Below are 13,767 nucleotides of genomic sequence, written 5' to 3'. Positions count from 1 at the left end.
AGGTGGGTGCTCTGCACCCACTGGCAGCTCCTCGCCCCCCCCCCAGCTCACCTCCACCTCCTCCCCTGAGCGCACCGCGTGCCCGCTTTTTCCCCTTAGCTCCCAGCGCTTGCGCTGCGAAACAGCTGTTTCGCACGGCTGGGAGGGACGGGGGAGGAGGGGGAACGCGGCGCGCTTGGGGAAGAGGTGGGGCCGAGGCGGGGATTTGGGGAAGGGGTTGGAATTGGAGCGGGGCAGGGAAAGGGTGGAGTCGGGGTGGGGGGGCGCGAGAACCCACCAGCGCCGGGGAAAGTTGGCGCCTATGAGCCCATCCCCGCCTGCTCAGGTCTTTATGGTATAATTTATAGATTCAAAGGGTGTAACGCCAGAAGGGATCGTCAGATCATCTACGTCCGACCTCCTGTATATCACAGGCCGTTACATGTCACCCAGTTTCTCCTATACTGAGTCCAATGATTTGTGTTTGGCTGAAAACATCTCTTCCAAAATGGTAGCCATTCCTTCAAGTGCCTTGTCCGATTGAATCCCAAGTATCCCAAGTGGTGCAACTTTAGCCATTTTCCTTGGGACACCAGTCCACAGTCATAGTGTCCTGGATTATCTTGGATGGGGTTAAATTAAGACAGAGTGCCCCATGGGGAACTAATCCACAAAAAATCCCTTAAGGTTCCATTTATAAGCGGTCTATAAAGGGATAATAAATGATCAATCAGTGTTCTAAGCCTGTGACAGACACGAGTGGTATGCGCTATGAATGGCTAGAAGGGGCTATAGATGGCCATAAGCCATGGTTACAAGAACCAAATGACGTATTGATTCATGGATTTGAAAGCCAGAAGGGATCATCTAGTCCAGGGGTCAGCAACCTTTCAGAAGTGGTGTGCCAAGTCTTCATTTATTCACTCTAATTTAAGGTTTCGCGTGCAGTAATACATTTTAACGTTTTTAGAAGGTCTCTTTCTATAAGTCTTTAATATATAACTAAACTATTGTTGTATGTAAAGTAAATAAGGTTTTTAAAATGTTTAAGAAGCTTCATTTAAAATTAAATTAAAATGCAGAGCCCCCCGGACCAGTGGCCAGGACCCGAACAGTGTGAGTGCCAATGAAAATCAGCTCACGTGCCGCCTTCGGCATGTGTGCCATAGGTTACCTACCCCTGATCTAGTCTGACATAATGCCGGCCAGAAAAAGTCACACAGTAATTTCTACATCATGCCCACAACTTCTGTTTAAGCTATGGTACCTCTTTAAAAAAAGATAGCCAGTCTGGATTTAAAGCCTTTCCGCCCTTCCAATGGTTAATCATCCACACTGCTAAAAATCTGCATCAGGGTGGACCCAATAACAATCTAAAACAACTGATGAACCGTTTATTAACATGTCTATTAACCCTCTATAAACAGAACCCCCATATAAAGTATGATTTTTTTCACATGGATGATGTGGTTTTACTTGCTGAGAAGGATGCTGTTAGAAAAATCAGTGCACCATCGAACCCCCGTTAAAATCAATGGGAATCTCTTCTCTGACTTACATGGAATTTGGCCCAGGCCCCCAGTGTTCTGCCTTCTAGAAGCTTAGAATGCTTGAAGCTTCTTTTCATAGTCCATTCTACCTGCCCGTCCCAGTTCTCACGCTGGGCCCCGGCACTTACCTACCCGAACGCCACCCATCGCACAATAAACTGGCACCTGTAAACAGTGCTGCCAGCACCACTTGGCAGCGGAGAGGCAGGATGGTGCAGGAGTTAGGGCATTCACCTAGGCCTTGAGAAAGACCTGGGTCCAATTCCCTTCTCTGCCACAGGTGGCTATCTGTAAAATGGGGCCAATTGCACTGCCCTACCTCACAGGGGTCTCCTGATGCTACATAGATTGTGAGGTGCTTAGCTGATGGGGACCATGGCTGTACCTCTGATAGATTCAGTCCTCTCCTCTGACCAAAGCAGATTTCCCCTTACAGAAAGTCACAGGAAAAGCAGCCCCGGGGCACTGCGCTTCTTTTGCCTTTGCTGTACCTGTCCTGCAGCTAAACAGGGTCTCTGCTCTCGCGGAGACTGTCACTACGTTCATAGAACCATAGAATATCAGGGTTGGAAGGGACCTCAGTAGGTATCTAGTCCAACCCCCTGCTCAAAGCAGGACCAATCCCCAACTAAATTGCTGAAGGGAATACCCTACATGGCGGAAACAAGCTCAGCAACAGCGGTAGAGCTCCCTCCCCAAACTCCAGGCCTTGCAATTATTATTCACCGTCTGTATAAAGCGCCAAGATGCGCGTGACTCCAGGGTCTGGTGATTCAGGGGAGATCTATCCTCTGGGAGACTTGTGTACTGCACAGGGCCGGCTCCAGGCACCAGCTCAGCAAGCAGGTGCTTGGGGCGGCCAACGGAGAGGGGCGGCACGTCCTGCTCTTCGGCGGCAATTCGGTGGCGGGTCCCTCACTCCCTCTCGGAGCAAAGGACCGGCCGCCGAATTGCAGCCAAAGACTGAAGCGGAGGCGGTAGAGCTGCCACAGATCACGATCGCAGCTTTTTTTTTGCGCTGCTTGGGGCAGCAAAAACCCTGGAGATGGCCCTGGTACTGCACTTGGCTCTCCGCTCTGCACATGTCGCTGCAAGCGCTCAGCAGGCCTGGAAGGTGACCCCATCGCCTCTGAGAGAAGTCACGTCTCTGAGTCACGAGGCCACGCGCGCACGGAAGGGGCAGGCGGGGACGAGGGGCAGTGACGGTAGACAGAGAGGGCAGGTGAGCTAGAAAGAGAGGGTGGTTCTTACCATTTCCACCACCATCTCCTGGCGCAGGAACCTCCGGAGTGGGGCTTGGAGCTGCAAGGATGGAACCAAAAAAAGTTGTCGGAGACACCACGTGTTCTGTCGGTCTCAGTGCTAACATCGGCGCGGGCATGATAATGCGGACCAGGCCCTTGCTGTTAACATGTTAGGCATTCATTCAGGATGTCACCGCAGCAGCAGGGTTTTAAGTACTCCCCTGTGCTCCTGGACCATCTTCCAACAGAGGGGCTCACCTTTATGAACATTAGTGAATTGCTCCTCAAAGCCTTCCTGTAGGCTAGGTGCATGAAGGCCTAGCCACAGAGAGGAGAAACCAGGCTAGATTGAGAGAAGCAGGGTTGGACTGGGGTGGCCCAGAGACAAACAGACGGGAGCTGTCCTAGGAGAAACCAGACTGGAGAAACCGAGAGGGGCCAGCTTGGCCGGATACCTCTGGGTAAAACCACTGGCGTCAAATTACTCCTTCCCCAGAGCTAGTGGTTAGTTGTGAAATTTAGACTCAGAATCAAAGTCTAGCAGGGTTCAAAAAAGTTCAGATCTGTGGTTTCGTTTCAGCCCATTGCAGAGTTAGGGAATGGCCTCCGAGTTCTAGTCCAGATCCACAACGTCCCAAAGTCTGGGTGTGTTCGGACTGGGGTGCGGTCTGGGTCCCATCTCATGGCAGGGTGAATTTGGGGCTGAAATGATCAGTGCAGAATTGAGAGAGAGAAACTAGGTTTGAAGGTGCTTGTGTCCCCTGAAGCAGCGCTTGGCCTGAACTCTCAGCTACCACAGCTCCACCACTCGCCCAACCAACGCCTAGGACTCTGAGCCGGGCCACATCTTTAACCAGCCTCTAGCTCACGCCCCTGAGAATGCTACCCAGGGCCACTACCCTCTCTATACATAGGATGCGGGTAGCTCGTGGTTTGCATGGAGCATTGCATACGTACATCCTCCATCCCTTCGATGTGGGACTCGATCTCCTGCACTATCCTGGCATTCCTCTCCACCTCCTCGGCGCTCTTCATCCCTTTGTTTATCTTCTCGGCCACTTGCTTGATGTTCCTCTGGGCGTCCAATAGGAAGGGGTGGTCGGGGTGGTCCATGGGTGTGTGCTTCAGAAGGTCCTAGGGGAAGAAATATCGAAACAAGTTAAGGTACCCAAAACAGTGCACTGAGCAACAAAAATGATTAAAAGTCCAGAAAACATGAGCTAGGAGGGAAGATTGAAAACGTGGGGTTTGTTTAGTCTGGAGATGAGAAGACTGAGAGAGGACATGATCACAGTTTTCAAGTACATAAAATGTTGTTACAAGGAGGAGGGAGGTAAATTGTTCTCAATAACCTCTGAGGATAGGACAAGAAGCAATGGGCTTAAATTGCAGCAAGGGAGGTTTAGGTTAGACACGAGGAAAAACTTCCTGCCAGGGTAGTTAAGCACTGGAATAAATTGCCTAAGGAAGTTGTGGAATCTCCATCATTGGAGATTTTTAAGAGCAGGTTAGACAAACACCTCAGGCATGGTCTAGATAATACTCAGTCCTGCCTTGAGTGCAGGGACGGGACTAGAAGACCTCTTGAGGTCCACTCCTACAATTCTATGATCATTGCCTCCATTTAATAGATGGGGAAACTGAGGCACAGAGTGACTTGCCTACTTCAACAGAACCCAGGTCTCCTGAAGCCCAGTTCAGTGCTCTATAGCCATCCCACTGTAAAAGGAGACAAGGCTCTGTAGTTTTACCAGGCGGTAAATTAGGAGAGGTCATTAGGGCAGGGGTATAGAGTTGATCTTACATAGTTACAAAAACTAGAATGAGCTTGTCTCTACTAGGATTCTGCAGCAAGATAACTATGGTGTGTTAATTAACCCCCACTTCTTTAGCAGTGGAGACAAAACCTCAGTGTAGAAAGACTGATGGCTAACCCTGCATTCTAAACACCACACTGATTAGATATGCTCTTTGCGGGATTAGATGATATAACACTTAAAACACTGGAGTCAGCAGTAGGATCCCTCTGGTGTCAGGAGTGGGATCCCCTCTGGGCTAGCGCTCCCAATGACGCTAACAGCTCAGCCAGTGTTCGCTATGGTGGGAAAGCTTTGCAGAACGTCCCGAGGGGATTTGAGGCTACTGATGAACCTGGCTGGCTGTGATGGGCCCTTCTGAACCCATGCTGGCAACGATTTATCTGCCAGTGTAGCTGAGGCAGATAGTCTGGCGCTACTATCGACATGGTGGCACCAAGTCTCAGTCATGCTTCCTGTAATGATACTGAAGATAGTTTTGTGCCATCAGGACGAGTGGGCAAACCATTTCCAATACCAAGTCCAGGGGGACCCTGAGGTGACAGCAGTGGTCAGCGGCAAGACAGCAGAGAGGGCCTTTGAGTGAGCAAACCCACAACTGCAGCTGGCAGGGTATCACAGGGAATGAGATCAAGCTGCCTTTGTGAAAGACTGTTGGCTTTACACTGCATGGGAACCAAGCAACAAGCTCTCAGAGGAGCATGGGCGGAGGCCCTTCCAAAGGGGACATCCCATAGTGAGAGAAATTCAAAGGACGATTACAGAGAGGGATTTGCCAGTCATTTCCTTCAGCCCTTCTCACTGTTGTGGACAGGTCTGTTCTCCCTCAAAGTCCAGCCCTCCAGCCTCTTGATGCTCACACAACCCCATTATGCTGCATATACTGCTCCCTACTTTCTGAATGTCTTCATCAGAAGCAGACAGAAATATCTCCATTACGATTACACACTTTTTAAAAAGGAACCAGCTTTCCTTTTCTGATGTTCCAATGGGGAGCGGAAGGCTCCAGGAAAAAAACAACCCTATATTACACATCTCATAAGCCAATCAGGAAGCAAAGATTTGCCTATGTTGTATGATTGGATCATCACAGGGCAATTACATTTTCACAGCTCTCAGCTGGAATCAATCACAATACACTCATTTGCAGATACTTGCTTGCCACCTGGAGTGTTGCGTGGAACAGCTGATGGCTGAACATATAAAGTACTGTTAAATACCATCAGAATAGATTCACTGCTCCTGACTATTTTCTGTGAAGACAGACATCTTGCAGGCTTATTTCATAACTACTCCTAGCCAGTCATGAGACAGGAGTTTCCTTTCATACGTAACTAACCAATCTGATTCATTACTGAAGTGAAATGTCCAGCAGCGCACACAGTAGCTAAAATATGATCAACCACTAAATTACAGGGTATGGAACAAGTAATCATCAAGTGATCCATCCCCTGTCGCCCATTCCCAACTTCTCGCAAACAGAGGCTAGGGACACCATCCCTGCCCATCCTGGCTAATAGCCATCGATGGATCTATCCTCCATGAATTTATCTAGTTCTTTTTTGAACCCTGTTATAGTCTTGGACTTCACAACATGCTCTGGCGAGGAGTTCCACAGGTTGACTGTGCGTTGTGTGAAAAAATACTTCCTTTTGTTTGTTTTAAACTTTCTGCCTATTAATTTCATTGGGTGACCCCCTAGTTCTTGTGTTATGAGGAGTAAATAACACGTCCTCATTTACTTTCTCCACACCCGTCATGATTTATACGCTATCATACTCCCCTTAGCCGTCTCATTGAAGCCTCCTGGAGGCTGAGCCCCCCCCGGGGCTGCACTCACCCAAACAGGAGATAAGACCAACTGGGCAATCATGGCAGTGCCTTGCCCAGCAAGGCCAGCCCAGACCTGCTCTGACACATTTGCCGTGGAGCAGCCCCACCTTGATTTGTGCCACCTGAGGAACTGCCTGGGGAAAGCTGGTGCAGAATGAAGCCAGGCGCTCGCTGAGCGCAGGGTGGAGGAGAAGTGTGATGCTGAGCAGAAGGGGCAACTGGTTTCATTGCTCTGCCGGCTGTCAGGACATTAGTCATTTAAAGCAAATAAAACCCGCTGGTTAATTGGCCGGATGTGAATGAAAATGTTCGGGCAGATGAGTACTTGGAGTTAATTTAGTGCCGCTCACGGGCATCCATCAGGGCAGACGGCCGTGCTGGGGACGGCAGCGAGCCTGGCCACTCCTTGGGGATATGCGATCTGTAGCGGCGGGAGGCACGCTCCCCCAGGCTGGAGGGAGGCTGTCTGGACAGAGATTGATTTGGCTGCGGCGTGTGCATGTTTTCTGTCGCCGTTCTGCTTCCCCCCGGCTCCGTCGGCATCTCAGCAGGTTCCCTAACATCCCTGCTTGTGCAACGGGCTCCCAGCCAGGAGCTGCTCTGCCTTTTATCAACGGCTGGTACTGCTTCCTCCTTGCAGCTCTTCCCGTGAACCAGCCATCGAACTGGATGCTGCTTCTACCTACGTTAGCTTCCCTCTCCCCCCGCTGACAGTTTGCCAAGGAGCATGGGGGTCTCCAGCGATCAACCGATCCGCCAGCCGCTTGGCAAAGAGCAGTAAGGGCTGGCTTGGGCCAATGCAATGCCCAGCACCGGGCTTTCAGAGCGAGGCGCGAACCCCTCTAGACGGGGAATTGCTCCGGGGGACGTGCCCAGCTGGCTTTCAGCCTCTGTTCTCCTCTGGCTCCTGACCACATCGAAGCAGAATGTACAGATGTATGGATCCGCTCCCAGCTGGTGGCAAGACCCCAGGCACCTTTTACACCGTCAACTTCGCATGGCCCCTTAAAGCGGGAGTGGCTAGTGGAGGAGGTAGGGCCCGATCCTGTCAGGTGCTGAGCGCCCCTGGGGAGGGGCTGCATGCTGTGGATCCACTCTGAGGTCGGTGGGAGTGGAGGGTACTCAGCAATCTGGAAGATCAGGCCCTAAGGGATGAAGGGGATACTACGAGGCCTGACTCTCTTCTTACTTGCTCAGTTTTACACCCGGGTCATTCCAGTGACTTCAGGGGAGCTATTCCTAGCCTACTCGAGTGCCACTGACAGACAGATCAAGCCCTCCAATGGAGTCCATGAACAGAGCACATATTAAAACAAGCCTCGTTCAGGCTGGCTGTTTTACTGGGCTCCCTCGTGCAATGGAAGGGGAGAACAGGGCGAGCTTTATCAATGCCCCTTTAAGAGGAGGGGTGGGACCAAGGCAGAGTGAATTAAAATTCAGAGGCAAAACCCCGCTGGAGGGCGCTAAGCAAATGAAAACTGGCTGGCTGGGAAGCTGGATGAAGTTCCTGGGAGAAAAGCAGATGGAAACTTTGATTCAGGCCTCCCACAGAAGTGCCCCGAATGGTCCTCTTATTCTCTTAATAGCTCGTGGCGAACAACCCACCAAGCACTTCAGCCAGGAGCGAGCCGGAGGAGTGGAACGCGGGATCTAGCATGAGAGGTGGAGCCTTGGGTGGCTGACCCGGGGTACGAAGGAGACCCCACGGCTGAGGATGAGAAAAGAGATGGGGAATAAAGTGGGGAATGGTGGGCCCCACTGCAGACACGCTTTGAGAGGGGCTGTGAGGACTGGCACCAGTGAGTGCTCAGAGGCAGGTTTAAACAGAGTCGCCAGGCCAGGGGACCAAGCAGAGCTGGTGTTCTGAACTCACGCACACTGCTGGGACTCGGCTTGCCAGCTGGCCACCCCCTCCTTTCGAATCCCTGGGCTGGGCTCTCGGGCCTGCGAGAGGGATAGATGCAGCTGTGAAGGGGACAGATGTCCCCTATAAAGGGGCTGGGGGACTGCAGAGAGGAACTGCAGGAAAAGAGACTCTCCTGAAGGGAGGCGCCAGGTGGGAAGCCCTGGAACTTGTGAGGGGGTAGAAGGCCCCAGCTGGAGGTTTTGTGAGTTGGTTGGTTGTTTGGACAATATACATGTGTGACACTGAGCCAGCTAGTGTTAAGCAACCAGCTGGCCGTTTCCTAAAATCAACCTTTAAAGGACATATTAGAAAAGTATTGAAGTGATAAACAGGGTAATTTCTTGTAGATCGTTTTCAAAGCCGTGTTAAATGGACAAGGGTTCTGTAATAGAGAATTAGAAGTAAATACTAATTGTATTGGCCTGTGATTACCTATACCTTGTTAGCTATTAACAATGTGATCTGATCAGCTGGGAGATGCTAAACTTCTGTTGCTGTCTGTTACTATATTCTATTGATTCAGAGATCAAAAAGGAATATTAACATTTAATAACATCATTGTCTATATTTCTCTTTGAAGTTTGTAGTAAACTATGAACTGCATGAAAGGGTAATTACCTTATGCTAATCAATGCAATTAATTACCCGTGTATCCATAGGAAATAGGATGTTTACTTCAAAACAACAATGTATATTACCTATTCTTTGTCCAAGGAATGCCTGCTGTGTTATCGGCTGTCAAGAGGCTATCGTAGCCTCACAGAGTTCTATAAAAGTACTCTAGGACCTGATCCTATCATCTCAGATCTGCTTGAACTTTATCAGGGGAAGTTTAAGTCACACAATTGAGGTCTTCTGGATTACCCTGAAAATTCTCATGGAACATAAGAACAGCCATACTGGGTCAGACCAAACGTCCATCAAGCCCAGTGTCCTGTCTTCCGACTGGCCAATGCCAGTTGCCCCAGAGGGAATGAACAGAACAGGTCATCATCAAGTGATCCATCACAAGAATCCATCACTTGAACAAGAATTTGACCAAACTCTATACATGGACAATAACTTACAAAATTGATTCTGGAAGAACTTTTATAAGTCAGCAGCTCACCATCTCTGCTATGAAACTGGTCTAAGAACTGTATTCATATCTGTAGGTATAATGATTTTTAGGCACAAGAACTTTTTCTTTTTAATAAATCTTAGATTAAATAAGAATTGGCTGCAAACATGAATTTGGGTGAGATCTTAAATATTCATTGACCTGGTGGGTATGTGTCTGATGTTTTGGGAATGGTAGAACTTTATATACGGTGAATAAGATTTTAAGTAATCCTCACCAGATTTACTTGGCTGTCTAGATGGGAGCCTAGGGCTGGATTGCTTTAGGGGAGCTGTATTTTTGGCTTCTGGGTAACTTGTCAGGTATTGTAGATGCTGTTTTGTTGCTGACTTGGTGAATCTAATTATTAGAATAAACCACCAGTTTTGGGGGTAATCTGCCTCATTCTTTTCAGTTTGCCCTGACTGAGCATTCTCAGTGTGGCCCCCTCCAGCAACCACGGTCACGACATGGAGCCCAGAACCAAGGGCTAAAGACTGATTTGGGCATGGCTGATAATTCCCTGTCTGATGAAGAACGTTTCCAGCTACACTGAGTCACTGAGCGACTTGACAATTGCGACCTTTATTCTCCTGCCCCCCATCTTGTCTATGCCCCTCACTTGTTGTGACAATCTGAATTTAGTTAGTACAGTGCTCGGGGCAAGGACTGCGTCCTGTCTTATGTGTTTTATGGAGGCATCTTATGCATTTCTGGGCACTCAAATAATCAGCAGCAGCCCTTTGAACAGTCCCATCAATGGACTGTGCATCTAAATCAACACTCCTGGAGTGTTTGGAGAGTACGTGTAACCCCAGCCTTTGCAAAAGAGAGCAGCAGAAGGGAGTTAAAAAACTACTGGTTGCAGGGCTGGAAAAGAATCCTGTTTCCCCACTCAGGTTTCAGACTACCAGAAGCCACCATTCCCATTATTTTCGCAGGGCACTGACTGAGGGCTTGACTGTTTTGGGATAATGGGGAAGATTTCATAGGCACATTCATTTGATCTAGTTATTAATGTTCAGAGCTGAAGTCTCTGATTTTTTTGGATATAGTCTGAGATGGTTCCATCAACGGCAGTGACCGAGAGCATATTCTCTGGAAATGGTAACACTTGTGGTTTAGATGTATTAATCCCATGAGAAACAAAAGCAGCAAACACTTCCCCAATTCATAGACTTCCAGGCCATTATGGTAATCTGTCTATCCAGGGTGTTTATATGCCACCCCTTCATTACTGTAGTATCTCAGTACCTCACAATCATCTAGTCTGACCTCCTGCATCACCAGGGCCAGAGAATTCCTGTGGTTGGACTAGGGTGCATTTTTAAGAAAGTCTATCCTGATTTTAAGATATCAGGTGATGGAGAATCTACCACATCCCTAGGTGAATTGTTCCAATGGCTAATTACCCTCACTTTTAAAAGGGGCACTTTATTTCTAGTCTGAAATGATCTAGCTTCAGCTTCCAGCATTGGACCTTGTTATGCTTTTTGCTTGTTAGATTTAAAAGCCCTTTTCTATCTGAAATCTTCTCCCCAGGTAGGAAGCTATAAACCATGATCAAGACCTGCTCCCACCACCTCCAAATAACCTTCGCTTTGCCACGCTAAATAGACCAAGCAATCTAAACTCGTTGCAAACAATCGCTTTACTCTCTAACAACAGCTTGTTTTATTTACAGAACTGAAATACTGAGAATTCAGAGATCCTGAAATAAAAGCCATTTGTGGTAGCAAGCCCTGTCAACTGCTTTATGTTTTTGCTCAAGTAAATAGAATTTTGTTTCCTAATAGGTAACATTTGATCCTTTCAGCAGAGTTATTTTTAAAACCCCAAAAGGGACTAATCCAGAGCTCAGGATAAAAAATTTGAGGGAGGTCTTTAGCTTTCGTGGTCAGGTGGCGAGTGATAAATCAGATTTCACAGCTGGCCTCTAAGAACTTTAAGGATGCTCTAGAAGATTACCTGGTGCTTGACCTGACAACCAGTTTAACCACCAGTAGGCACTGGTTAAAAATTCTTCCTATTTTGCCTAGAACGCCGCCCCCTGCTGGGTGAATTACACTTCTTCCCTAGTCTGCACAGTGTCTGTGCACTGACAGCTTTGGCAATGCCCCTTGGCTTAATTCACTGTGGAAACCTCAGATGTCTGGGTCTGTATGCGGCACAAAAGCAGTATTTACTTATTCAGGGACCAGTGAGATCATTCCATTTGCCTGCAAATATTACTGAAACAAAGACAAGACATGGGAAACTGACTGGCTTGGATCCCTTATTTTCATTAGCAGCCAGCCAGTTAAAACACATCCATAATTAGGTTAGGGTGACCGCTAAACTACTGGCATTGAAAGCTTGAGGATGATACATTGTGGGTATGCAAATCATCAAGAAGAGCACTGGCAGACAAACCGACGGCAGCAGAAACAGGTAATTACTAAGGGTCAAAACAAGTGGCCTACATGTTGCAAGTTAACAAAAATGAGGCTGTGATCGTGTCTAAAAATCTTACAGACTCAGCAAGGTCAGATTCACCGCAAGTCCCAGGCCAGGAGACCAGCAATGGAAACCACAGCTACAATAGGAAGTGGCATTGTTACTGCGCAAGCCAGGGAGATGTCCTGGCCAAATTCAAGCTTTGCCAGTTACATAAGAACATAAGAACGGCCACACTGGGTCAGACCAAAGGTCCATCAAGCCCAGTATCCTGTCCTCTGACAGTGGCCAATGGCAGGTGCCCCAAAGGGAATAAACAGACAGGTTATCATCAAGTGATCCATCCCTTGTCACCCAATCCCAACTTCTGGCGAACAGAGGCTAGGGACACCATTCCTGCCCATCCTGGCTAATAGCCATTGATGGACCTATCCTCCATGAATCTATCTAGCTCCCTTTTGAACCCTGTTCTAGTCTTGGCCTTCACAACACCCTCTGGCAAGGAGTTCCAGAGGTTGACAGTCCGTTGCATGAAAAAATACTTTCTTGTGTTTGTTTTAAACCTGCTACCTATTAATTTCATTTGGTGGCCCCTTGTTCTAGTATTATGAGAAGGAGTAACTAACACTTCCTTATTTACTCTCTCCACACCACTCATGATTTTATAGACCTCTATCATATCCCCCCTTAGTCGCCTCTTTTCCAAGCTGAGAAGTCCCAGTCTTATTAATCTCTCCTCATACGGAAGCCATTCTATACCCCTAATCATTTTTGTTGCCCTTTTCTGAACCTTTTCCAATTCCAATATAGCTTTTTTGAGATGGGGCAACAGCATCTGCACGTAGTATACTTTGATTTTCTTCTTTAAAACTTCTGTAGTTTTAGCTGGGTACAGCCGTTTTCTCCTTAATTCCTGTACTAAACTGTTGCTATATTTTACCCCAGAGGTGGCAGCATTTCAAATTGGGGCTTAAGTGACCTCTGTAATATTGGGATCCTTTTTATACAGTGTGATTGTTTTATGTGCCGTTCCAGAAATCCCAGCTCAAACGGCGACTATTCCCATGACGTGTGTGTTTAAAGAGGAGCTATACTGCGTGTGTGGGGTTGGCATCCAGCCGGCTGCAATGCAAAAAGAAAAAAGTTAGCTTCAACTTTCTAAAGCTGAACCTTGGACTCCTGCAGCTGCTCCCCTTATCCAGAGCTTTCTAGAGAAGGCTGGACAAAACATGACGCAACTTTCCTACCACTGGGAGAGTGACTGGAATAGCAGAGGTGCTGGCAACACCAATATTGCTGTGTGGTGCCCATGGACTCATAGACTCATAGACTCATAGACTTTAAGGTCAGAAGGGACCATTATGATCATCTGGTCTGACCCCCTGCATGCTGCAGGCCGCAAGACCCTTCCCCCAAACCTGTGTTTTAGTGACTTCAATCGGCTGAGACCCTCCTGCTAGTGATCCCTGCCCCATGCTGCGGAGGAAGGCGAAAAACCTCCAGAGGCTCAGCCAATCTACCCTGGAGGAAAATTCCTTCCCGACCCCAAATATGGCGATCAGTAATGCCCCGAGCATATAGGCAAGAGTCTCTAGCCTGACCCTTGTTGGCCATTATGCTATTCATGTACCATTGCTTGGTTTTCCTTGGCTACAATGGGGTTATCAGGAGCGACTGGATGGAATCAGGAGTGATGGCAGGGCTGTGTGAAGAAACTTGAACACTGAGGGCATGTCTATACTTATCGGTAGAGCGACACCGCTGCGATCGATGCAGCGAGTATCAATTTAGTGGGTCTGGTGAAGACATGTTAAATCGATAGGAGAGCACTCTCCCATCGATTTGTGTACTCCACCTCCCCGAGAAGCATAAGGGAAGTCAATGGGAGATGCTCTCCCGTCGG

The 13,767-nt window shown here is 48.3% G+C and overlaps 1 protein-coding gene across 1 annotated transcript in view; it reads right to left on the bottom strand.

Moving 5' to 3' along the window:
- Nucleotides 1-13,767, bottom strand: part of ARHGEF17 (Rho guanine nucleotide exchange factor 17) — a 249,337-nt gene that overhangs the window by 37,326 nt on the left and 198,244 nt on the right. The window contains exons 6-7 of the mRNA XM_034779747.1: nucleotides 3,731-3,907; nucleotides 2,781-2,831 (exon numbers count right to left, since the gene is read on the bottom strand). Of these exons, the coding sequence (XP_034635638.1) occupies nucleotides 2,781-2,831; nucleotides 3,731-3,907 (228 nt within the window). The remainder of the gene's footprint in view (nucleotides 1-2,780; nucleotides 2,832-3,730; nucleotides 3,908-13,767) is intronic.

Source organism: Trachemys scripta, chromosome 1 (genome assembly GCF_013100865.1).
Source record: "Trachemys scripta elegans isolate TJP31775 chromosome 1, CAS_Tse_1.0, whole genome shotgun sequence".
Lineage (NCBI taxonomy): Eukaryota > Metazoa > Chordata > Testudines > Emydidae > Trachemys > Trachemys scripta.
Note: the sequence above shows the minus strand (reverse complement) of the source record. Positions and strands in the feature narration are given on the sequence as shown.